Source organism: Dermacentor albipictus, chromosome 4 (genome assembly GCF_038994185.2).
Source record: "Dermacentor albipictus isolate Rhodes 1998 colony chromosome 4, USDA_Dalb.pri_finalv2, whole genome shotgun sequence".
Taxonomy (NCBI): domain Eukaryota; kingdom Metazoa; phylum Arthropoda; class Arachnida; order Ixodida; family Ixodidae; genus Dermacentor; species Dermacentor albipictus.
Window position 1 is genome coordinate 17,282,872 of NC_091824.1, and position 25,177 is coordinate 17,308,048.

Genomic DNA, 25,177 nt, shown 5'->3' on the forward strand with positions numbered 1-25,177 from the left:
GTACATGGTTATACTAGGAGAATGCCAGCAAACTTGAAAGTAGAGAAAATCGTGAAAACGACGTTCTCCACCTTCCAGCCACCTTCCTGTCTCTTTGTCTATGTGTGCTTCTCGATTTTTTCTACCTTCAAGTTTGCTGGCATTCTCCTAGTATAACCATCCTCAATACAATGTAGGGCGCCGGATAGCCCGGCATAGCCCGTGACAGCTTCCTGTTAAAAGTGGCTGCGGCCACTCCGAATCTGACATGTTTCGTTGACGCCGCCCAGTACGGGCACTCTGATCTCTATGCCGTAGTTTCGGTTTATTTGTTTATTTATTTCGGATACTTTCCTGGCCCGAAGGCATTACAGAAAGGAGTGGTAAGTGAAAAAAAAGTACATAATTATACAATAATAGGTATTAAAAAACGGCAGAAAATACAGCAGTTTTGAAATTGCCAACGTCAGAAATGGCAGCGATGGAGGGAGGAAGGTCGTTCCAGTCGGCGCTGGTTTTAGGAATAAAAGAACCATGACACATCTTTGTTCTAAAATATGGAACACCAACTTTAAACATGTGATCGAAACGGGATGAAATGTATGAAGGGCGAGTAATAAGATGATCCTTTAATAGTGGGTTGTGGTGATACAGCCTGTAGAAAAGACACAGTCTAAAACATTTACGGCGCAATGAAAGCTCCGGTAATGTAAGTGTGTTTTTCATGGAAGTAATGCTGGCGTATCGGGAATAGTTAGATAAGATGAAACGTGCTGCGCGATTCTGGATGGATTCTAGAGTGTTTATCAGTGTGAGTTGATGGGTATCCCATACGGTGGATGCATATTCTAGCTTTGGTCGCACTGATGTTTTGTAGAGAGTAAGCTTTATCGGCATAGGCGCAGCAGAGAAATTTCGACACAAGTATCCAAGAACCCGGTTAGCGTTATTAGTGACGTGTTTGATGTGCGTATGCCATGATAAGTTACGTGAAATATGGACACCTAGGTATTTGTACGAGTTGACGGATTCAAGAGAAGTATCGTGAAGTAAGTAAACACGCGTATTGTCAGTGTTAGTGCGGCTTGTACATGCATTGTTTTACATTTATTAACGTTTAGTCGCATGAGCCATTTATCGCACCGGTTGGATATGCTTCTAAGATCGTCTTGAAGCTTATCAGTATCAGTGTGGTTAGTTATTTTGCGATAAATGACACAGTCATCTGCGAAAAGCCTGATAGATGAATGGGAAATGCATTAAGGAAGGTCGTTTATGTAAATGAGGAAAAGGAGGGGTCCCAGTACCGATCCCTGTGGTACACCCGATGTTACGGAAGTGCGAGAGGATGAACATTCATTAGCTGAAACGTACTGAGTTCGATTAGACAAAGCTTTTAATCCAGTTTAGTACAATAGGGTCAATGTTAAGCATGCTAAGTTTAAGAATGAGAAGATCATGTGAAACAGTGTCGAAAGCTTTTGCAAAGTCCAAAAACATGCAGCCTACATCGAAGCTCATATCAGTATGGGTAAATAGGTCATTAGTAAAACATATGAGTTGTGTTTCACATGAAAATGTTTTCCTGAAACCGTGTTGTTCAGTCGAAAAGAAGGAATTAGACTCAAGGAAATCAATCAGATGAGAATGTATAATATGCTCCAATATTTTGCATGGTATACTTGTAAGTGATATAGGACGATAGTTATCGGGGGAATGAGTGTTATCTGATATAGGGACCGGAACAACCTTGCCAACCCTCCAATCGCTTGGAAGAACTGAGGAACCTAGAGACTGGGAAAAGAGCATCGAAAGCATAATGGAAGAATATGGTTCAGTAATTTTAAGCATTTTACAGTTAATTGAGTCTTCACCTTATGAAGAAGGTATTTTCAGGTTTTCAATCAACTTTTGTATGCCGACGCAATCTATATAAATGGAGTTCATTGGTAAATAGGAGCATTTAGTTAGCGACGGTAGAGTGGCAGGAGCACATTTGTGAAAGACGGAAGCAAATACATCATTCAAAACGGAACAGCACTGTTTCGGAGGGATCGCGACATTGTCAGAACGGGCTAGTTGGATTGTTTTGCTTTCTTTGCCACCAACAATATTCCAGAATTTACGTGGATTAGACTGCAAAAGTGATGGGAGGGTGTTATCGAAAAAAATCTTTTTTTCATTTGTAATAGCGATAGTATGTTCTGCGTGAATGCAATGATATGCTGCCCAGCTCGTTCGGGAAGATTAGTTGCTATGGCGCGACGAAAAATACACTTCGTTTTGTTGTGCAGACGGCGCAGAATTCCAGTAAACCATGGCGAGGAATGACTCGAAACAATCTTTCTTTTAGGTACATAGCGATCCATTAGTGTTAGCAGTTTGTTCTTGTACAATGACCAGTTCTCTTCAACGGTACGTTCAAAAAAGTTGACTGTGTAGTCAGTAATGAATGATTCTAGCTCATTTAAAATGGATGTGGTATCGGCGGCATGGTAATCACATATAGTTTTAACTGTTTTCTTCGAACGAACTTTCTTCTTAAGTGTTAAGTGGAGAAGCGAGTGGTCACTTATTCCTGTAAGGTATGTTGGAGGAGAAACCAAATCTGGAGCTGTTGTAAAAAAGAGGTCTAAAGTATTAGGCGAAGTGCTGGTAGTGCGTGTGGGTTCATGAATCAGCTAGGTTAGATTAAAATTAGTGCAGATGTCCAAACAATGGGTGCACTCGGAAGATGACTGCTTTAGGGAGGGAACACCATTCTGCCACACTATGTTTGGAAAATTGAAATCACCTAGTAAGAACAAATGTGACTTTGGGTATCGAACAACTAATTTGTTAAGGACGTCATGATCGAAGGTCAGTGCAGAAATTGGTAGTGGAGCATGGGGTGAGGCCTAAAAGATGAGGTCGCCAGTGGGAAAACCAACACGAGTGCAAACTATTTCTAATGGTGAGTCAGTGGGGATAGTGAAGGAAGGGATAGCAGAGCTCACGGCAATCAGTACACCTCCGCCCGTACGGAAATCGCGATCGTACTTGTAAATGTTATATGTTTTTTGACAGTCTAGTATTTCACTATCTTTAATTTTGGCTGAAAGCCATGTTTTGGTGAGCACAACTATATCAGCTGAGCATGCGTCTATATGTGATGACAGTGATGTGCGTTTGTTGGCGATACTTCGGACATTTGTAAAAAGAAGTGATAAGGAGTTTGCTTGCTTTGGAACACGAGATAGCTATGCTGCACCCAAATGTGAAGATTGTGGACCCGATGGTTTGTTGTTTGTTGGGGTAATCGCGCTCCTAGCTGGTCCGATCTCGCATACTTCATCTGTAGCTGCGCAATAAACGTAACATTTTTTACCTATGATTAGTTTGTTATGTCGCAAACAAAAAGACTGGCCGCTGGCTTTGCCAAAGTCATTTAGTGCTTTCCGTGATTGACGAGTGGCTTTGCAAAAGTCTTCGCCGACTGAAGTACTATCGGCTTTAAACTTCGCTTTTTGCGAGAGTATATGGTCTCTCATTTTGGAAGACACAAACTTAGCTATAACAGGCCGTCTCTTGCCGACAACGTATGTGCCTAGCCTATGAGCCCTATGGATAACGACTTCCGAGGGAGTCATGTTGAGACAGTTTCTAAGAAAGTTATGGATCTGGGCTTCTGATTGAGCCCACGTTTCTGATACGTTGTCTGAGATATCATAGATCAAGTTGTCGCGTCTTGAATGGTCCTCCAGAACGTCCAGTCTTGACGCGAGCGAAGCGCTTTCATTTGAAACTGCTTCATGGACTGCGGTAGTAATACCGTATATACTCGTGTAAGGGCCGCCCTCGTGTAAGGGCCGCACCCCAACTTTGAAAGCGGATATTTCGAAAAAAAAAAAACAAAAGTTCAAAATGTCCCGCCAGAAAAGTGTAGTTAGTTCATTTACAGCCAGATGGCGCTGCACGCTTTTCCGCTTTTATTCTACTTCCGCCGACGCGCCGACCACGCTGTTGACAGCGCGCCGCCATATTTGCCTTGTGCGGCCTCTTTGTTGGCATCGTTCCTAGCATCGTGTCGATACGTTGGCAGCGCGACTTCAGATCGGTGTCGTCGGTGTCACTTTGTTGGTTGTAGTGAACCCTGCAGAAGCCAGCGCACGTGACGGACGATGGGCCGGCATCTGAGATCATTCACTGCAGCATTTAAGCTGCAAGTGATTGACTATGCCGAGGAGCACGGGAAGCGGGAAGCTGGACGAAAGTACGACGTCGATGAGAAGCGCGTGCGTTACTGGATGAATCAGAAAGATGCCCTCGCCGCTACTAACAGGAGCCGAAAGGCGTTTCGCGGGAAAAAGTGCAAGTACCCGCAACTCGAAAGCGAGCTCGTCAACTACGTCGTCGACACACGAAGGGACGGCTACGCCGTATCGACTGACATGATACGCGTCAAAGCCCTCAGCATCGCTCGCCACATGGAAATACCCCCGGCACAATTCAAGGCAAGTCGGGGCTGGGCTACGCGGTTTATGAACCGTAACCAGCTTTCTATTCGGCGCCGAACGACGATTTGCCAAAAACTGCCGCGCGAGTACGAAGACCACGTCATTAAGTTTCATCGCTTCGTGAATGCTCTCAGGAGGGAGCATGAATACGACCTGTCCCAAATTGGGAATGCGGACCAGACACCTGTGTGGTTCGATGCACCGGAAAGCACCACAGTGGATTTAAAAGGTGCGAAAAGTGTGTCTGTGCGCACGACTGGTGCAGAACGCCAAAGGTGCACTGTGATGTTGTGCATCACGGCAGACGGCAGGAGGCTTCCGCCGTACGTCGTATTTAAAAGGAAGACTCTCCCAAAAGAGAAGTTCCCTCAGGGAATCGTCGTACGTGCGCAAGAGAAGGGCTGGATGTCCGAGGAACTGGTCGTTGACTGGATTAAGACCGTCTGGGCAAACAGACCTGGAGGGCTGTTACAACGGAAAGCCCTCCTTGTTTTGGACAGCTTTAGGGGCCACTTGACCGACCGCGTCAAGAACCGAGTTGCCGCAACTCGTACGGACTTGGCCGTCATTCCCGGTGGCCTGACGAGTGTGCTGCAGCCGCTCGACGTATGCGTCAACAGACCATTCAAAGTGGAATTTCGCCGATGTTACTCTGAATGGATGGCTGGAGGCGTCCACGAGAAGACCCCTACAGGACGGCTGAAGCGGGCGTCGCTCCAACAGGTGTGTGAATGGATTTTGAATGCGTGGCGTGCCATGTCAGTAGAAGTAGTTGCTAAAAGCTTCAAGGTAACGGGAATTTCGAACTCCATGAACGGCACCGAAGATGACCGTCTCTGGGAAGACGCGGACGCCGAGGCGAGCTCCTCCGAGAACGAGGACAGCGAAATGGAATCCGAATAAAAACATTTCTGGCATGTCATTTGTGACTCTTGCACTCTGCTACTGTTGCATAAACAGTACAGACCTTTGGCCTGTACTGCCTGTACTAAATCGGCCTGATTCGTGTAAGGGCCGCACCTAGCAAAATTTTCGAAGAAAAAGTGCGGCCCTTACACGAGTATATACGGTATCACTTCCTGAAGGCATATCTTCAAAAGACTCAACCGCAGCTTCCACAGCAGTCACTCTATTGGAAAGGTCTGAAACTTCTCAGTAAGGTTTTCTTGGTTAGCCTTTAGTTCAGCTATGGCATTCATCATCTCGGCATGTCGCATTTCAAATTTTAACGACAAAGCAGCTATGGCCGCCATAACTTCATTGTGCTTATGTTGAGCTTCAGTATGGGGACCAGGGTTTAATTCTACATCCCCGGAAAGTAAGAGCAACATAGCAACAGAGACACAACCACTCAGAGTGGCAGCCAGCACTTGTGGGCAAGGGAAGAGCAGCAAACCAACATTGTTTGTACGTTTACAAAAAAGCGATTCGGACTGACTAACCTGCACAAGAAAGCAGAAAGGAGAGCTTAGCAGCGACCGCATGGTAGCTGCTCTCCCGTGCCCACTGGAAGCGCCTTGCTGATGCCAGTTGCTTAAATCTGAGCGCTGCAGTGCTGCCGCTGGCGGCAGTGTCCGTGTCCCACTTGATTTCGGCGTGAAGATGATGACGTCTTCCATGCTCAGATAATCAAGGCTGTTCTCAGCTGCTTGTGGCGGTGGATCCAGCAGGAAATTCGATAGAGATGTAGATGTAGCACACGTGCTAGTCGGTGTCGACGATGAGCCGAAAACAGCAATCTGCACAAGAAAGCAGAAAGGAGAGCTTAGCAGCGACCGCATGGTAGCTGCTCTCCCGTGCCCACTCAATGGCACTCTCATTGACTCCAATGGCACTCTCATTGACTCAGCATGCTATAGCTATTGCAATTGCTATAGCTATAGCACTGAAGGACCCTCTACGTCCCAATATCTTTACAGACTCCAGGTCTGCAGCCCGAGCGTTCGCCTCCGGCTCGATCTTAAAGGAGGCGGCGGCCATCCTCGGCAGCGTTGGGGCTGCTGGTTTTCATATCATCAAATGGTTCCCGGCCCATATGGGAGTCAATGTGCGCCCTGAGGTTGTTAACGCCAATGAGTTGGCCCATGACTGTGCGCGAGGTCTTACACACCGTGGCGGTTCCGGTCGACTCACGGGCGGCGACATAGAACTGTACAGGGATTCGCTTCTCACCTTCCATGGAATCTTGGCACATTATCAACTTGCTCGGCGGGCCTTTCCGCTACCACATCCTAAACTTACTAAACCACAATCGTCGGCCTTTCGTATGCTCCAAACGGGTTCATTACCATCCAGGGGCTGATTCAGTCACTTCGCGCATAATGTAGAACCCCGCCGCCTAGACTGTGGGGAGGCGTACTGCTCCTTATCTCATGCTCTGGCAATGCCCAGAGTTACGCAGCTCATCGCTTAGCACTCTAGGACTACGATCTTCCAACCCTGACGTAGGTGCGGCCCGCGACGGCTACGGGGACTCCTTGAAAAGGGAGGTACCCTAACGCGGTTCCTCAGGACCAATAGTAAACTTTTGTCTGTCTGTCTGTCTGTCTCTTTCCAAAAATAAACAGTTGTAAATAAGCGTGCGTATGTCCGCCTACTCTGCGTCCTTGTCTGTTGGGCGCGCTATAAATTTCACCATGAAACCTCTTCTCACGGTTCTACTAAGTTTTGAGAGCTTTGTTTATGTTTTGACGATAACCATGTTTGCTGGGAATATAGCTCATGATCGCAGAAAGACCTCCTGGCCTAAGGTTCTGAGCACTCCAAGTTGTTTACGAGCGGAACAGCCACCATCGGCCTAGAATCTGCTTTTATGAAATCTTGTCCTCACTCCAAGCATGCCGGCTAGTTTCGGTAGCCAATTGGTGAGGCTACCCCAGCTCGCGCTTAGTTGTGGCCTCGGAAACACTCCTCCGAAGGATCAAGCGCACAAAGCGAGGAATTACCAGCTTTACCCAAGAAGGACGCAATACTGCTATAGGGCCATGCGTCCGCAAAATTCCCCACGACCTTAAAGTCAAAAATAGGCTCGGCGCGTCGTTGGCTGTCTTCTCGGTGCCACTCTATCTGGCTGTATTGTGTGCGTATGTCAGACACGTTGACAAGCTGCTGAGATGCGAGAAAGGCACGCTGGGCCTTACTTGAAATGCGCGTCTGCCCTTTTATGCGAATACTTCTTTCGTGTGGCAAGAACGACGTTGGTCAATGACCGAGCACGGGATCGTGAACTATCACTAAATAACAAATCTAATACGCAGTTACTCGCTCCTGATTAAGGCGTTCTTTCCTCGTCGCGCTATTGTGCATTCTTTAAATAATGAACCGAACAAAAATGCATTGAGTAAATAATAACAGCGGAAATTCCAGTAGAACTTTAGTGTATAATGCTAGCGAGTGCATAGCGAGAACGTTGTTTCCTTTAGGTGCTGTGTCAGAGGGAAGTATGATATTAGTATGATTGTAACGTAAGCATGTTTTGCAATACAAAAGCGGCAGGTTCGCAAGAGATTATGATCTGAAACTAGGGCAAGATGTCAGGTGGATTGCAAAACTGTTGATAATTTCTGCATACTCTTCCTTACGAGCGATCATGTAATATAAATACGCATGTGCTTTTTTTTCAGATACGAGTACTAATTCTGGCGGTCTGCATGACAGGGCTCGTCTGCTTCTCCTGGAGTACGCGAGCGCACCTCTCAAGAGCGCGCCATGCTTGCCGTACACAGAACTGCTCCTCTCCACGCTGCCTGGGGTGTGCGTTTCCGCAGGCAGCTCTCAGTAATGACAACGTTTCTCTCGAAATACTAAACAGCACCGCTCACTTGAAATGGACCTACGCCGACTCGCTCAAGAACATATGCAGAGGATCTCTGGCCCCGGTTCACTACGTCATTGCGGTCAGCTCACTACCAAGCGCCGCCTACCAAAGACACATCATCCGCGCCGACCTCTGGCACATACGAAACGCATCGTCTAGCGTGAAACTAATTTTTTTCTCTGGAAGACCGAAGAACCCGGCGCTTCTAGCGCGTCTGAAACACGAGCGGGATTCGAACGCCGACCTTGTGCTGAGTGACTTGGACGGCGTTCCCGAGAGTGCCTCTCTCGCGACCCTCGTGCTGCTACGTTGGGTTGCCGAGTTTTGCTCGACCGCGCCGTTTGTGATAAAAATCACCGACGAAGGTCGTGTGAACGCGCGCTTTCTCCAAGCATCGTACGACCTCAACGTGAAGCTCTCTGAAGAGTTCGACATGTTCGGTTCGTTCGTTTCTCTGCGCGGCGAAGCGTGCAGTGAACCCCCGACTCAGCACTCGGTCAGGCGGTGCCCGGACCGCGATGGGTTTCTTTCGGGATGCGCGTATATGCTGACACGCAGGGTGGTGCGCCCACTTCTGAAGGCCTCCGCGACTCACCCGCCAGTTCTTCCCGAAGATGTGTACGTGACAGGAACACTGGCTGAAGCCATCGGCGCGAGAAGAGGAGAAATGGTTAGCTTCGAAGGATGCTATTACTCGTACGTCAAAGCCATGCCTTTCATGCCTCAGAGTGCGCATTACTGGCTAAGGGACCGAATGCGGATTTTGTTGACGAAGCTGACACTGTTTTGGCAAGAAATGCAATAACTGCTTGGCACGCCAGCACGCTAGCTGGAGTGGAGTTTTCTTTCTTTTCGTAACCCAACACTCGCTGGCAGGGCATGTGGCTTTTAGAAGGACTGCTGAATTTTCTTACGAAGACCGCAAGTGCTAAAATATAGACACGGCTTACGGTCTCACATTGTTTACCTTCATGAGGACTGAGCTTAAGAATCATCCCTGCTGTTATTTCTTGATAGCTATGTCACACCTTTTCTAGACACCCTTCTTCTTTATATGTGGAGATGCAAAAGGCCGGCAATGACATCATAGCCTTTCTTGAATAAGACTTGCAAGTTCATTACAGAGGTTTTCCTTACTGACATACTCCACTTTTTCATTCACTTCTAGCACGATCAATGTTAGAATTTTCTATGAAGGGCTGCATAAGTGTGGGGCTAATAGATATAAAACTAGATCTTCGTAAAGTGTAAGTTGCTTGTCTATCTTTCGAAGCCTGTTTTCTAAAGCTTACACCTAAATGCAATCCAAGAAACGTTGAACTGCCAAACTGCAATTTGTTCATTAGACCTAAGCTAGAATGCGCGTGTACTGTCGAACTGGTCTACACAGCTGCAGATTATATGCCTCGAAAGACTACAAATGAAAGCAGACTGGTTCAAAACAATTTATCATCTCAATCTTCTTCTGAATGATTAAAATGCGTGAAATACAGTTAAGGATTCGGTTCCTCTCTCTTCTCTTTAGCTATAAACTTGGCAAGTTTCTGTTCAAGGAGCGTTTTACTACAAAAAATAGTAAACTTACCACACCATATTTTCCCCCTAACATATTAAAAAACCACAGGAAACCATCGGTACGACGCACGACCCCATATTGTTTTTAGAACTGTCACTTTACTCATTTTCGGAAAATGGCATCGGATTGGAACCTAATAATCCTGACATCTCCTTTGTCACGGTTACTACATCAAAGTTCGACAATTGAAGCAACGACACATTTCTTGTTATGGAACCGCTGTTATTGCAGAAACGAATAAGCATGTTCTGTTGCTCCTCTTGTGTATTGTGTTATGTCCAATTTTGAGTTACCTCCCTGCTTGAACGCAAAGGTTTTCACTGTGTGATGAAATAAACCTGTCGACTTCCCACTCTGCTGAGAATATTTCATTTGTATGGGAGTATACTTGTGTGCCATTTTGTGGCAATAAATCTTCAAATATTAATATTTTATTAAGTAGTCTGGCTTGTAATTGGTGGTAATGTAATACTTGGAAGTAACGCTGATGGTAGCGTAACTCCTAATGCATAATGACGGGCGCTGCTTTTAAGTGTTGCCTCTTAAAGGACTTCGGTGCTGCGGTTATTTCTCCGCTCAAGCATATGTCTGTATGTATTTATTTTTTCACTGATATTTGTAGTGAGTAGCATTACATGGCTCGAAAGTATTTAGAAAGAACCTCTGGCTAGAAAGTGCCTCAAAAGTAGGGAATTCTACCTTTAGTTTTTCTCTGTGCTGGATATATGGTACAGTTCTTTCTGTGGAGTCTATCTGGTTTGTCATAGTTGCGATGATCAGCACTAACCGATAGAGGACAACGGGACGCGAGAGGAGACGAAAATTACATTTATTACTTGCGGAAAGGCGGAAAAGCTAGCGAGTTGGACTGCCATAACACCATTGGCAACTCATATGAAAAGCCACTCCCGGCTCCTTCCGTGAAGACAGCCCTTGACTAGATAGCTCACACGTTTAATAAGGGCCGGATGGCGCTTATTAGTTGAGAATGAAATGAATGAACCATTTTTCTTAAGGAGATCAGACCTGATGTACATGAGTGGTTAAGGCGAAGTGCATTAGACGAATAAATTCATTTTCTAGATGACTGCACTCTATGCATGGCCTTTATTTCGTACAACTTTTCTGAGACAGCGTTTCCTCACGTGTAAGTTCGCTGAAGGTCGTTATTATTTGTTGCATGTTTCTAAAGCGAATCATTCTCTGCCTCTTTAACCCACTGTTATGGTGCCGGCTGCTGCTGTCTTAGATTATTATAGACCAACTTGAGCCACTGGGCATGCATCACTAGCCATGTGTCGGGTGCTGTTTACTGGCTGCAGTGTACTTCGACACACTGCAAAGCTGTACAACACCTAGTAAAAAGCGATGCATGTGCCTACTGCTCGCTGCTAGCTGCGTCTTGCACAATTGCAGTCCCGGGTATGCGCAGGCAGGTGCCTGACTCTGTGCAAAGCATGGCGGCCAGGGGAGGCAAATGATGTACAGTACTCACGGATTGAAATAGGACATTCGGAGCGCGTGGCCGTCGTTACATGCAGCGCCGCTCGTGGGTACCCATAGAACCAAAGTGCTGTATTGTGGTATAGCACGAGGGGGAGAACATCTAAGGAGTAGAATTACTCCTTCCGGTCGCCGACGAGCCGGCATGTGGTTTAACATGCTGCCAGTGTGGCGCTGCAAGGCTTGCGCGCCTTCGCGTGCCGACTGAAATGGCTCGACGGTGCACACCTGCGCGAGCAGACGACGCTCTCATTGCACGCGCTTTGGCGATGCGGCACGCATGCTGTGCAAGCAAGACACGGGATTCAGCTGCGAGATTGCGCCTTGTGTGCGTTCGTGGATACGATAAACATCGGCACAAAAGAATAGCTTATTTCGTGCGAACACCTGTGGAGTAGCCGACGAGAAACTGCCTTCTTTATTCAGCCCCGAAATGATAACACCCGGCATTTCTGGTGGTACTGACGTCAGCAGAAGCCCTGTCACAGGTAGTTATATATGGCGAACACAAGACACGCCTCCGTTTCAGACACGAGCAGCAAAGCCAGGCATACCCATCAAGGAACGGATGCAGATTGTGACCACCTTGTTGTGACTGTCTGCAGCAGGTTTACAACAGCAACAAATCACCGATATGACCGTACGCCCCCGCTCGTCGGGGAGCAGGATTGTGCGGGCTTTCAGGACGGATGCTTGCTTGACAAATCTGCCCAGAGGACACCGATCGAAGGTGACGACCGACTCTGACGACGAGCGTATAGTTGAAGCAGCGAGACGAAACCCGAAGATGACGGCGAAAGAAATACGAAACGACCTGGGGCTAGCAGCCAGCACACCAGTAGTACGCGAGAACTTTCACACAAGTGGCCTTCGTAGTTGTGTGGCAGCGATTAAGCCCTTCATCTCTTCAGAAAACAGGGTAAAAAGGCTGCTGTTTGCACAGGAGCATCGGTCCTGGACAGCGGAAGAGTGGCAGAATGTCCTTTTTACGGACGAGAGCACGTTTACATCAAAATGGGACCAGCAGCAGCGAGCGTGGAGGACACGAAGCACGAGGCAGGTGGACTCCTTCACAAATTGGGGGGTTACACAGCTTCACACACAAAAAAAACCACCAATTATCTTTCTTTACATTCCCGTAGCGCATGATAGATGGGATAGATGGTATGCGCTTTCATCAAAAACTATGTTTTATATTCCTTGCACTCCGCTACTGCGAGGAGAGAGCGCACGTTAAAAAACTTTTCACCAGCGCCTTGTTTCGTGGGTTGGACACAAGCAGTTCGTAGAAATGGTCACTAAAGGCAGTGCATTCTGCCAACATTCAAGAGCCGGACCCCTGTCGTCGCGGTTATCAATCGCAGTGAAGTAAAATATTGTCTTATGTTCTTTCCGCTTCCTTCAGCCAGGTTCGACACCCCAAATCTGCATCGTGTTGCAAGCAGCGGTCGATGTAGCGTCAACGTGTGGGGGTGTATTTACAAAGACGGCTTGGGTCCGCTTGTACGCCTGGACGGCCGCTTTAATGCCGCAGCATACTCAGACGTCCTCGGCACCGTCCTTATGCCGTATGCCGTGGTTGGCCCATTTAAGGACGGCTTGTTTTACTTCCAGCACCACCGGAGCCCAGTTCACACCGCAGCATCCGTGACTCGCCTGCTGGAAGACAAGTGTGTGATGGTGTTTAACTAGCCTCCGTAAGGTGCCGACATTAATATTATTGAGAATGTACGGACTGAAATAAAGAAGGCCCTGTCTCGTCGGCCGTTCCACAGGTATTCTTCGGACAACCTGTGGGCGGCTCTTCAAGAAGAATGGGAGAAGCTAGCGCCTTCTTCCTTACGCGATAGCCTCTACGAAAACTTGCCACGCAGAATGGCCGCCGTATTCGCTGGTAGGGGCGAACCAACAAAATACTGAGACTTCGTTTAAATGTTGCACGAGGACAGGGCTGTGACTGCTTCTTTTCTTTTTTGTTCTTACAAAACGGACGAAATAAAATTTGTTTGCTTTTGTGCAAGTGTTGATCATGTCAACGAAGGCACGTACGGCGCTATCACGTAGCTGAATCCTGTGTCTTAATTGCACAGCATGCGTGCCGCATCTAGCCACCATAGCATCGCCAAAAAGCGCAAGCAAGATGCGCAAGCAGGCGCCGCCGCAAAACGGGCAATGCGCACCGCCGAACCATTTCGGTCGGCACACGAACGCGCAAGCCTTGCAGCGCCACGCAGGCAGTGTGGCAAACCACAGGCCGGCGCCTTGGCGACCGGAAGGAGCAATTCTGCTTTGTAGATGTTCTCCCCCTCGCGCTATACCACAATGCAGCACCTTGGTTCCATGAGCATCCACGGGGGGCCCTGCATGTAGCGACGGCCACGCGCTCCGAATGTCCTATTTCAATCCGTGAGTACTCTACGCAAGCGCACACGTGAGCTCCAACACAAACGCACCTTCGTCGTCACAGCCGTTCCTTAGAAGTGAATTCGTCGCCTTCATTCTCACACTCGCCGTTCCGTTGCAATGCCGTTGACGTCACGTCGTCATACAGCGTCATCCTACCATTATCGCCACGTGGTCATCGTCATCGCCGTCATTCTAGCGTCATCACAACGCGGTCGCCACGCGTTCGTTGTCACGCCATCGTCGTCGTGTTCTGTCACGGCGTCGTTCCGCTGCCGGCATTTTGTCATAGTCATTGGAGCGCCGTCTTGCCACTGTCGTGATGCTGTTGCCGCAGCTTCACTGTGATCCGCCATCGTGATCGTTCCACCGTCATCTCTTCGTCGTCATGTTTGGGAAGCGCATATAACTCAACCGCGCAAGTCTACATATAGCGAGGGGGTTCCCAGTAAAAGTGTGTCCAACCTGTTCGTGTGCTCTACACTTGCTAATGGTCACTAATTAAGAACACCAATGAATGCGTCAATTAAACCGACCCCCACAGCGCATGCGATCCGCTTATATATTGCCTTTATGTGTCTGCCTTCCTATCACCTTTAGCCCTTTTTAAATCTATACCGTCAGTTTTGATAGCCTTTCCAGATTTTGTTTCGTTGTTGTTGTGGAAAGTTTTGAGAACATTGAATGAAGACAAGAAAAGGACACTAACACCAGGGCACAAAGACCAGCGTTCGTTTTTTTCGCAGCAATTTCAAGAGGGAAGGACCATATCAGTTTTATCCCTTAAAATGAACAGAGGAGACTTGGCTTACGATAAGATCAGCAATGATTACTTGACAGCAAAATTCAACACAGGCGCCCATACAATACAAATTCCGCAATAACATCGGTAACACGTGGTTACAGATCCGAGGAATGGGACAGAAACAACACGCATTAATCACAACAGGGCCAAGTATTTTTGCAGAGTATGACATATTTGTCGATTGAAGATATTGAACCTGGCTACACTGTAGCGCTTCGAGGTGAACGATCGCAGATTTTAACTCAAATATATTATATCCTGCACAAAAGCACGTTCAGTTATTCCCATTGTGAGAGGGTCTTGTTCAACGCTTAGCTGCAAGCTAGAACGCTAAATGCAATGGATTCGTTTTTGCATACGAGTGCCTACAAAGTGCGGACGTTTAAAGTATAAACCCCATGAAAGCGATTTCTCGCGCGACAATGACAAGCGACGCGATGGAGATGGCTGTCGCGTTCGCTCGTCGCCCAGAAGTCCAGCTCCAAGGGAGCGAACGCTTCGCGCGACGGCTTACCAGTGTTGCCGGTATTTGGGGATCGAGTTTACGCCTAACCTGGCGTGGCACTTACTATAATAATTTAATTTGATTTCTTTGGCTGTACGAACCAACATAAAGTATTTCTGAAGGTCTTGAAGTAGGTTTTTTTTGTTTACATATCAAAATTTGGTAGTTCGCTCGTTCCCTCCGCGACGTGCGGCACGGCCAACGCTGCAAAACGATGTCCGCCTCCTCTCCCCGCCCGCGCTACCTGAGCCGCCGCTGTCATTCTGCTGTTCGAGCCAGCGAGTGTTTTTTTCAGTCCCTGCTGTAATGTTTTCTGTGCGTGTGATGGAGCGGCGTAGGAAACTAGCTGATTTACAGCTACTTCTGATAATGAAGAGGAGGCAGGCGCTGTCCCGTAAGCACTGGGTTCGGCCGGTCTGGATGAAGCGAGCGGATGAAAGCGAGTTCTTCACAGCGGTAAGAGAAAAAGGACTTAATGCGTGAACGCAGTGCAACTTCATGCGCTTTCATTGCCTTTTACAAATGAAGCTCATGAAGAACGACGACGGCGCTGTTCTTCGAGTTCTACAGGATATCGCCGGAGGCATTTGACGCTCTCCACGACATGGTGCGGGACCGCCTGTCGAAGGAATGGGTCTGCCGAGAACCGATTTCATCTGGCGAGCGCCTCGCACTGACGCTGCGGTAGGACCATTTTGTCACTTCATTACTTCTTAGATTGGGTACGCCGTTCACCAGTGCAAAACTTTAGTGCGTCGATCGTGCTATATGGTCTTGTATGCTTTCAGATACCTGTCGTCCGGTATGCTCGAGCGAGATGCAGCAATGTCCTTCACAGTGGGGCTGGAGACTTCACGCAAGGCGATCCACCTGACGTGCAATGTGCTATGGGAGGTGTTGTCCCCTGTGTACATGAAAGTGTGCTTAAAGTATTTTCATAGCATGGTACAAGGTGGAGTGGTACCAATAAGCATGATCTTACGTTCACACTTACTGAGCAATGGCTCAGTATTAGTCACTTTTCTGAGTATGTTGAGTGGATTTCAATCAATGTTAGTGTTGGTTGTTGAATATTATTTAGCATGAATGTCTGATATGGTACAACACATGCATGTCCTTAGAAAATGGATCATGGCTTAAAATGGTACATGCATATACATATCAGAAGAAGCCAACAAAAACTGACACCAAGGACAAGATAAGGGAAATTACTTGTGGTTTAAAAAACAAAATGAAGAAATGATAAATTATAGGAAATGAAAGTGGATGAAAAAGCAACTTGCCGCAGGTGGGGAAGCCCCCGCAACCTTCACATTTCGCATGCGACGCTCTGCCAATTCAGCTACCGCGGTGCTACTTCCCCATCCACTTTCTTTGATATTTATGTTTCCTAGTAGATCCCAAGAAGCGTTAGCCAGCGCCACTATTCACAGACCTTGGCGGCGGATGTGGAACATCCGTTCTGCCGCAGGCGTCACAAGAACGTGATGTTTTTGTGCGAAGGCAACTGGTCAATATCACACCCAAAAAGATCACATTCTCGTGATGCCTTCGGCAGAAAGGATGTTCCACATCAGCCGGTGTGAGAGTTTGTTGGCTTCTTATCATATGACTACTAAAAATCGGGCCCCTTGGTTAACCCCCTTCTCGTTTACATGCATCTACAAAGACATAAGATTAAATTAGGTGAAACCAGCAGCAGTAAAATGTACTGTGTGTGATAATGAGATTTGCAGTAGCTGAAGTAGCCGCATAACTTGAACACATGCACATAGACAGAGCATGAGGGTACATAGGTGAATAATGCAGTAAATTCTGCCGGTGATTGGTGTGCATCAAAGTTCAAATCTGTATTATGCAGCCTCCAACAGAGAGAGAATGGAGGGACATCGCCTCGGGATTTGGCAGCTGTTGGCAGTAGCCGCATTGTCTGGGGGCTGTGGATGGCAAGCATGTGAAGATTAGGTGTCCAAGAATGGCTGGGAGCCTGTACTTCAACTATAAGGTATGGAACAGAACATTGCAGTATTGCATGCAGCATATTTGCTGCTGAAGGGTCAGCTTTGCAAATGCAAACACTCCTAAATTGGACAGGAGCATTGTATTGGAACAACCTTGTGCATAAGACGCAGCCTACTGCTTTTGTTAAATGATATTGAGAAAAGCCTGTTCGTACGCTTTGTTAAAAAGGGGGAATACAATTCCATCCTTCCCTTTTTGCGACCTTCAAGCAGAGGACTGCAGCAGGTAATTTATCTGATATGAGAATGTAACGTTTACAGCGTTATTGATGATTATAGGGAAGTGAGGGAGAGGTTTCTTTTTTTTCAGGAATGTAACAATGACAAAGGAAAGTGCCTTCTGGGTGCCCTGTGTCTAGTTGTAGCATAGAGGAGATGGTATATGTGAGTAGCAGAGGAGGACGAGAAGATGGAAAAATCATGTAGATACTCTAGGTAAAGCTTGTAGTATAGTAAAACGGTAACCATTTTTCATGTGTGCCCTGCAACACTGTAATGAAGCAAAGTGTAACGAGAGATTCCAAAAACAAGAATTCTTTGTTGTTATTCTTATTTCCAATGCTTCTAGGGCACCCAATCCATTGTCCTTATGGTTATGGCCGACAGCCAGTAGTTGTTCACCTTATTGATGTGTGCGCACCTGGGAGGTTTAGCGATGGGCTAATTTTCAAAGATTCCCCCATTGGCAAACGACTGCACGAGGGCAAATTCAATCTGCCTCGGGCAGCTAAGCTACCAGGCTCTAAGAGAGTTTGCCCTCATGTGTTTGTTGGCGATGAAGCCTTCCAGCTGCGCTCCGACTTCATGCGGCCACTACCGGGCACCCGCACTGAAGCTGAGGAAGTCACCTTCAACTACCGCCTCAGTTGTGCCAGGTCTGTACCATATTAGGTTTAAAATCGTAATCGTTAAACCGTAATCGTTAAAACCGTAATCCTGCCATAATGCCTCTGTTTATGTATTCGGTTAAATTACGTGAATATTTTTTTCAAATATTAAATTGTAGCATTGCCTATACAATGTTGGTGTTTGGTGTCTTCGTGCATCACAATGCACAACATGCTATCACCATTTAGTGCTCCATTTTTTTTTATTTGGTGCAGGCTTCTACTGCACGTTGTTAGGATTGGGGGCCCAATCCCATCGCTCGTAACCCGTTGTCAAGATTGGAGTCCGGCATGAATTAGAAGGTAGCTGGCCCATGCCTTCGTCCAACTTATCCACGCTGAGGACGTTGATGAAGGGAAAGACTGCTTCTCATTGAGAACGAGGAATATGGGTTTATTTACACTATTTACAAGCAGTTCATCAGTCTAGCATGACTGCTTGAGAGATTGTGTATCAGTCTAACATGACTGCTAGAGAGATTGTACTGAGCATCCGCACAACAGCGGTTTTTAAACACTCGGTCCTCCCCCGTGCCTTTTTGCGCGAGGGCTTACTTACACACACACACACACACACACACACACACACACACACACACACACACACATACACACACACACGCACACGCACACACACACACACACACGCACACACACACACACACACACACACACAGACACACACACACACACACACACACGGAGCCCCCTGCCGTCCGACTGTCTTCGCAGAACTCGGGGCTTACTTCCAGAACGGCGCGTGGGAAGGGGCCTTCGTCGACGTTCCCGCGGCACTTCACCACTCGCGGTAGACCATGGCGGCGGTGGCGAGTGCAGGCACAAATCCTGCTTCGTCGAACTCGGCTCCAGCGACGGAGATTGGAGGACGCGCGTATTGTTCTCGACACACAGTCGACTTAGTCACGCCGTGGCTAGAGGTTTGCGGCGACGCTCCAGGAAAAGATGACGCCCGCGGTCGCAACCGGTTGGCAAAACTTGCACGTCAGCGGGCCGTTCTTAACAGCGCCTCCATGACCCGGAAAATCTTGACTGTCCAGCGCTGACAACCACTGGGCAGGAGAACGGCTGGTAGCCAGGGGGTGATGCCTTGACTCGCAGCAACCACTTGTGTAATGATGTCACCGCCCCAAAACATCCAACAAGGACAGGCAACTGCAAAACTAACCACACAACACGGCTCTGCGCCGAGATGACGTACCTTGGCTCTCACCTTAGACCAGCTAGGCTTCAAAGAAAACATAAGTGCAGAAACAAAAAAGGCTGCACTTCGCTATGCCAATTTCTGAAGCAATTTCATGCTGACAAATTCAGCAATCATGGAGGGAATCCTGCTAAATGAGAGCGGATCTTCTTGACTTAACAAAATGAACACTAGTAACCCTAAAATTTAGGCGGGACGCTCAAACGCAGAATTCAAATTAGCCTACTCAAACCATCCGCATTGCTATGCAACTTTCCCTTTTTATATCTAACAGAGAAGTTGTACTCTTGGAGAGTGAGGCTTCATCGGAGCAAGCGGCCAATTTTGTGTACAATTTAATTGAGCCACGTCAGAGTACAGTGGTTGGTCTCGAAGATGAACTTCGCTCCGTACAAGTAACACGACAACTTCTGGGCGGCCCAAACCAAACAAGCGCATTCCTTCTCTGAAATGCTGTAGGCTTCCTCTCTTATATTTAGTTTACGGCTGGCATAGAGGATAGGATGCTCCTCGTTATCGTCGCCGACCATACTAAGTACCACGCCCATACCTCTGTCGCTTGCGTCATGTTGAACTATGAATTCCTTTGTGTAGTCTGGCGCGCGAAGCACAGGACGAGAAACCAATAGCGTTTTCAAACTTTGGAAAGCGTTCTCTTTGTCCTTATCCCAGTGTACGCTACTTGCTGCTCCCTTTCGGAGGGCGTCCGTTAATGGACTTGCCATTTGCGAGTAATTCGGAATGTACCCACAAGTCCCAAAAATGAACGAATGTCTGTTTTCATGCGCGGCTGAGAAAATTCTCCAATCGTAGCAATGTTCAGTTCGGCCGGCCGTCTTATGCCCTGGCCGACAACAGGCTACATCATCAAGATAGGGCAAGGCGAACTCCTGCAAGTCCTTTAGGACAATATCCGTTAACTTGGAGAAGCTAAACGGGGCGTTCTTCAGCCCGAAGCTGATTGCGAGAGGGCGAAAAGTGCCTACAGGCGAGATAATGCGGCATAGCGGCTGGCACTTTCTGAAAGGGGAACTTGCCAGTACCCCAGTACGAGATCTATAGTTGAAATGTATTCAGCAGCGCTAACTCTTTCAATTCGTTCCTCAATGTTGGGTATCGGGTACAGCTGATCCATAGGGATGGCATTTAACTTCCTGTAGTCAACACACGGACGAGGGTTCTTGTTAGGGGTTTCTACCAGTATTAGCAGTGATGTGTAGTCGCTCTCAGCGGGCTCAATAACTCCCAACTCTAGCATGCACTGTATGCCTGTCTCCATAGTTTCTCTCTGTCTTGGAGCCACCATGTGAGGCTTTGATCTTACAGGTTCGGTTGATGTCACCTCTATTTCATGCGTTATTAGTTCGGTTCTACCTAGCCGGTCGCTGAACCTATCGATATATTCCCCTAACGCCCCTTTTAGGTCCTCTAGCTGCTCGGCTCGTAGAGCGTGCGAGCTTACCGAATGTTTTACTACTTCTTCTAGGCCGATTTGAGAGTTGGAGGTCGCCATATACTCCTTAAACTTGATACTAGTGCCATCCTGCTCTTTGATAGTATAGTTAACGACTCCGCTCCGCTCTATATACGGCTTCATCAAATTGCAGTGATATATCCTCACCTCCTTCCTGCGACCGGGCATTTTCAGAGCATAGTTAGTATCTAAAAGTTAGTGCAACACTTTAGCGGGCCCGTCCCAGTGAACTTCAAGCTCGTTCTTTCTTGAAGGTTTGAGGATGATTACCTGGTTTCCGGCATTAAACGTACGAAGCCTCGCATTCTTGTTCTAATAGAATTTGGCGTTCTTTTGAGCTACTGCCATGTTCTTTACGAATAGTTCTTGGGTTGCGCTTAGCCGTTCCAGCAGATTTAGCACGAATTCAACCACTGTAGGACTCTCTCCTCTCTTATTTCATTTATTTCATAATTTATTTCCTACCACATATCTCCTAACATTCTTAGTGGAGAACGGAGTGTCCTCCCATACACTAGTTCTGCTGGCGAGAACCCTGTCGCTTCATGTGGAACCGTTCGCAAAGCAAACAATGTTGCCGGCAGACAGTTCTCCCAGTCCTCCTTGAGCTCGTAACAGAGCGCACGCAAAACTCGCTTAAGCACTGAATGCTACCTCTCTGCAGTGTTTGACTGAGGATGATAGACGGAACTTTTTCAAGAATGTGGAAGTCAGTGCGCTGGTAAATACTGACACTAGATCGGCCTGAATTTCGGCTGGAAACCCAACTCGTGCAAGCACTGTCAAAAGCGCGTCTACTACTTCGGTGGAGCTGAGCTCTTTCAGAGTGATTCCTTCTGGAAACTTTGTAACCGGACACAGCATGGTAAACAAGTACCTGTAACCCGATTTTGTTTTTGGCAGAGGCTCTACCGTGTCTATCATAAGTCGTCTGACAGGTTCTGTTATTAAGGGCACTACCTTTAGTGGAGCTTTCCATGTCTCTCCTGGTTAACCCGAGAGCTGGTAGGCGTCGCATGATCTTACAAAGCTTTCTGCGTCTTTGAAACAGCCAGGCCAGTAGTATTCCATAAGCAATCTTTTCTTTGATTTGTTTATGCCTAGGGGGCCGGACCACCTATTTCCATGACAGAGACTAAAAAGGTCCTCCCTGTACTTAGTAGGTACGACTAACTTATCTAAAATCCTACCCTTTCGATCTCTGTAGCGCCGATATAACAATCCTCCTCTCTCATGTATCGTCACGTTGCGCCTATCAATGCCTTCTTTGGCTGTATGATGTAATTTAGCTAAGCCCTCATCATTATTTTGCTCGGCTGCCAATGACTCTCTATCCACACGTAAGAGCTGATCAAAGTTCTTTGAGGCCGGTGATAAGAAGTGTGTATCAGTTTAACATGACTGCTAGAGAGAGTGTATCAGTCTAACATGACTGCTAGAGAGAGTGTACTGAGCATCCACACAACAGCGGTATTTAAACACACGGTCCTCCATTGATACCCAGGGGACGGAAACGGCCGCCTCATTGCGCGAGGGCTTACACGTGCAATGAGCGCGCTTACACACACACGCACGCACGCACGCACGCACGCTCGCACACACACACACACACACACACACACACGCGCGCGCGCACACACACACACACACACACACACACACACACACACACACACACACACACACACACACACACACACACACACACACACACACACACACACACACCAACGTTTAACATCGTCTTAACAACGTTTACTACTGTAATTTTTCAAGGCTCACATGTGCATCATTTACACATTTTGTGCACTTTTTACGTCGGAATATGTTTGCCTTTTTCAGACGATGTATACAACGCTTTCGGATTCTCGTTTCCCGTTGGCGGATATATTTATTTATTTATTTATTTCAAAGTACCTTACAGGCCCCAAGGGGAGCATTGAGTAAGGGGGGCGTCATTGAACAAATGGCAAGAGAAAACATATATATGCGCGCTAAAAAATGTGAGCTAAAAATGTTTGTAATGATCACATGCTTCCAAACAGTGTTTAAAAAAAAACGCTAAATCAATACAAAGCGTTATCGGGAAAGGAATTAAAAGGGCAATTCACTCTAACATAAAAGGCAATGTAACACTTGCGCGAAATAACGTACATAGCGCGAGTACATAAAGCAAACAAAATTGAAACCACAATAACAAGAAAGTCACGTATTATATGACATGATATATGTACAGATGAATATATTTGTTATGATGAAGACTGCAGGTTCAGTAGTTGTCTGAATTTATCATTGCTCATTTGAGCGACAGTGCTATTAGGAAGTGAATTCCATAACCGAATCGCTCGTGGTAAAACCGAGAAGTTAAATGCGTTAGTGTGTCCATAAATGCGAGTGAGGCTTAAATCATTATAAAGTCGTCGTGATGTGCAAGACGCGCGTTCCAGTGGCAAGTTTGGTGGCTTGACTTGGTGAACATATCTATGGAGCAAGGACAGGAGGGCTATGTCACGTCGGCTACTCAGTGATTGAAGTGAAAGGTCGAGTTTTATTTGAGTAATGCTTGACTGGTAGCTGTAATTTCGGGAAATAAATCGACTAGCTCGGTTTTGGATGGCTTCTAACATGTGGATTAGGTATTCATGGTAGGGAGACCATATAGGGGACGCGAATTCGAGCTGAGGGCGTACAAATGATACGAATGCTAATTTACGGATGTGAGACGGGCAATTACGCAAGTTGCGGCGAATATACCCAAGAGTTTTGGAAGCGTTTGCGCATATGGTTGCAATGTGAAAGGCCCAGGAAAGGCTCGGTGTAAGATTTACGCCTAGATATTTATATGCTGATGCCTGAGATACTATATTTGAGTTGATATAATAGGAAAACCTATGACGTGTTGTTTTTCGCGTGAATGTCATTAGTTGGCATTTAGATGAGTTAAGTTTCATTTGCCAGTCTTCACACCATTTGGTAACGAGATGAAGGTCCTCTTGAAGAATGTGATGGTCATCAAGGCTGCGAATGGGTCGGTATATTATACAATCATCGGCGAAAACACGCATGCAGGATGAGATGTTATTGGGCAGATCATTGATGTAAATAAGAAAAAGCAAGGGTCCTAGTACGCTACCCTGCGGTACACCGGAACGGACATATGCAAGGGGTGCCGTAAAATTATTAACGACTGTAAATTGCTGACGATTTGTGAGGAAGTTATGAATCCAGGAGAGCGTTAAGCAGTCTAATTTGAGAACGGATAACTTGGAAATTAAACGACAGTGAGCCACATGGTTGAAGGCTTTGGAGAAGTCGAGAAAAAAGCAATCTGTTTGAAGATTATGGTCCATGTTAAAATGCAAGTCTGTAGTGAATTCTAGTAACTGCGTCTCACATGACAAACCTTTCCTAAACCCATGTTGGTTAATAAAGAAAAAGTTATTTGATTCCAGATGATGATATATGTGAGATGCAATGATATGTTCAAGCATTTTGCAGCAAATACTTGTCAATGATATCGGCCGATAGTTTTCTGGGGAATTCTTGCTACCATTTTTGTGAACTGGTATCACTTTTGCAATTTTCCAGTCTAAGGGAAGCTGGCCTGATGACAACGACTGGCGGAATATATTGCATAAGAATTATGCAATATATATGAAAGGTAGGTGTACCTGCAGCCGGAAAATGTGGAGAGTGTTGTGAAGGCAACCTGCGTACTTCACAACTTTTTATCCGTAACGTCCAGCACTCCAGCGACTTACTGCCCACCTGGATATGCAGACTGCCAGGACATGTTCGGGTGTCTCCGTGATGGCACTTGGCGACAAGGGGCGGCAATTGCTGCTGTCTTTGGTTTGCAGGGAGCAAAGGCAAGCAACTGCACAAATGCTGCTAATTCGGTGCGCAAACAGTTCATCGAGTATTTCAAGGATGAAGGGCAGGTGCCTTGGCAGTAAGACCGGCCAGGGTTGACAAGCCTGTAGGACGGTGTAGACCTGGCCGCGTCAAGGTCAAGGACATGTGCTGCTGGACTCTATGAAGAGCTCAACAGCCCTGTTCAGGGCTGCCTACTTAATGCTTTGGCAGCGAGTCGCTGGATTTACGATATTCTGTTCTGTGGCCCTTCTGTGCATTTCATTTCGTGCTTGTTTCTGGAATGCGGTGATATTGGTTAGGTGAGCAAGTGCAATTCCGTGTAGCTGCGTTAAAACATATTTTAATTAAGAGAGGCATTCTGAAGGTGGAACTAACTTTTTTACTTGCTTCGTTATTTAGGTGTCTCGCATCATCGTAACGGTGGCAAGGAGTACTTGAAATTTTATTTCGTTCATTGGCCCCAACGCATTACAATACTTGCCTAAATTTGACATGGTAAACAGGAAGCACTATAATCGTAAATGACAAAGGCAATGGTGTTCACAAGGTCCTGTGCAAAGGAACTGCATGAAGGAAACAAATATAATCAATACAACGCTAACCTAGAAAGTAA

At 46.9% G+C, this 25,177-nt stretch overlaps 1 protein-coding gene across 3 annotated transcripts in view; it reads left to right on the forward strand.

Annotated features, from left to right (window-relative positions):
* LOC135917235 (beta-1,3-galactosyltransferase 4-like) overlaps positions 1 to 25,177 on the forward strand; it is a 256,520-nt gene that overhangs the window by 195,395 nt on the left and 35,948 nt on the right. For 2 of the 3 annotated variants that reach the window (XM_070536838.1, XM_065450776.1), the window contains one exon: positions 8,099 to 10,224. The exons of the other annotated variant lie outside the window; for it this stretch is intronic. In XM_070536838.1, coding sequence (XP_070392939.1) covers positions 8,099 to 9,097 — 999 coding nt within the window. In that variant the 3' untranslated portion in view covers positions 9,098 to 10,224. Of the gene's footprint in view, positions 1 to 8,098; positions 10,225 to 25,177 lie in introns of those variants that run through there. 3 annotated transcript variants of the gene reach the window in all.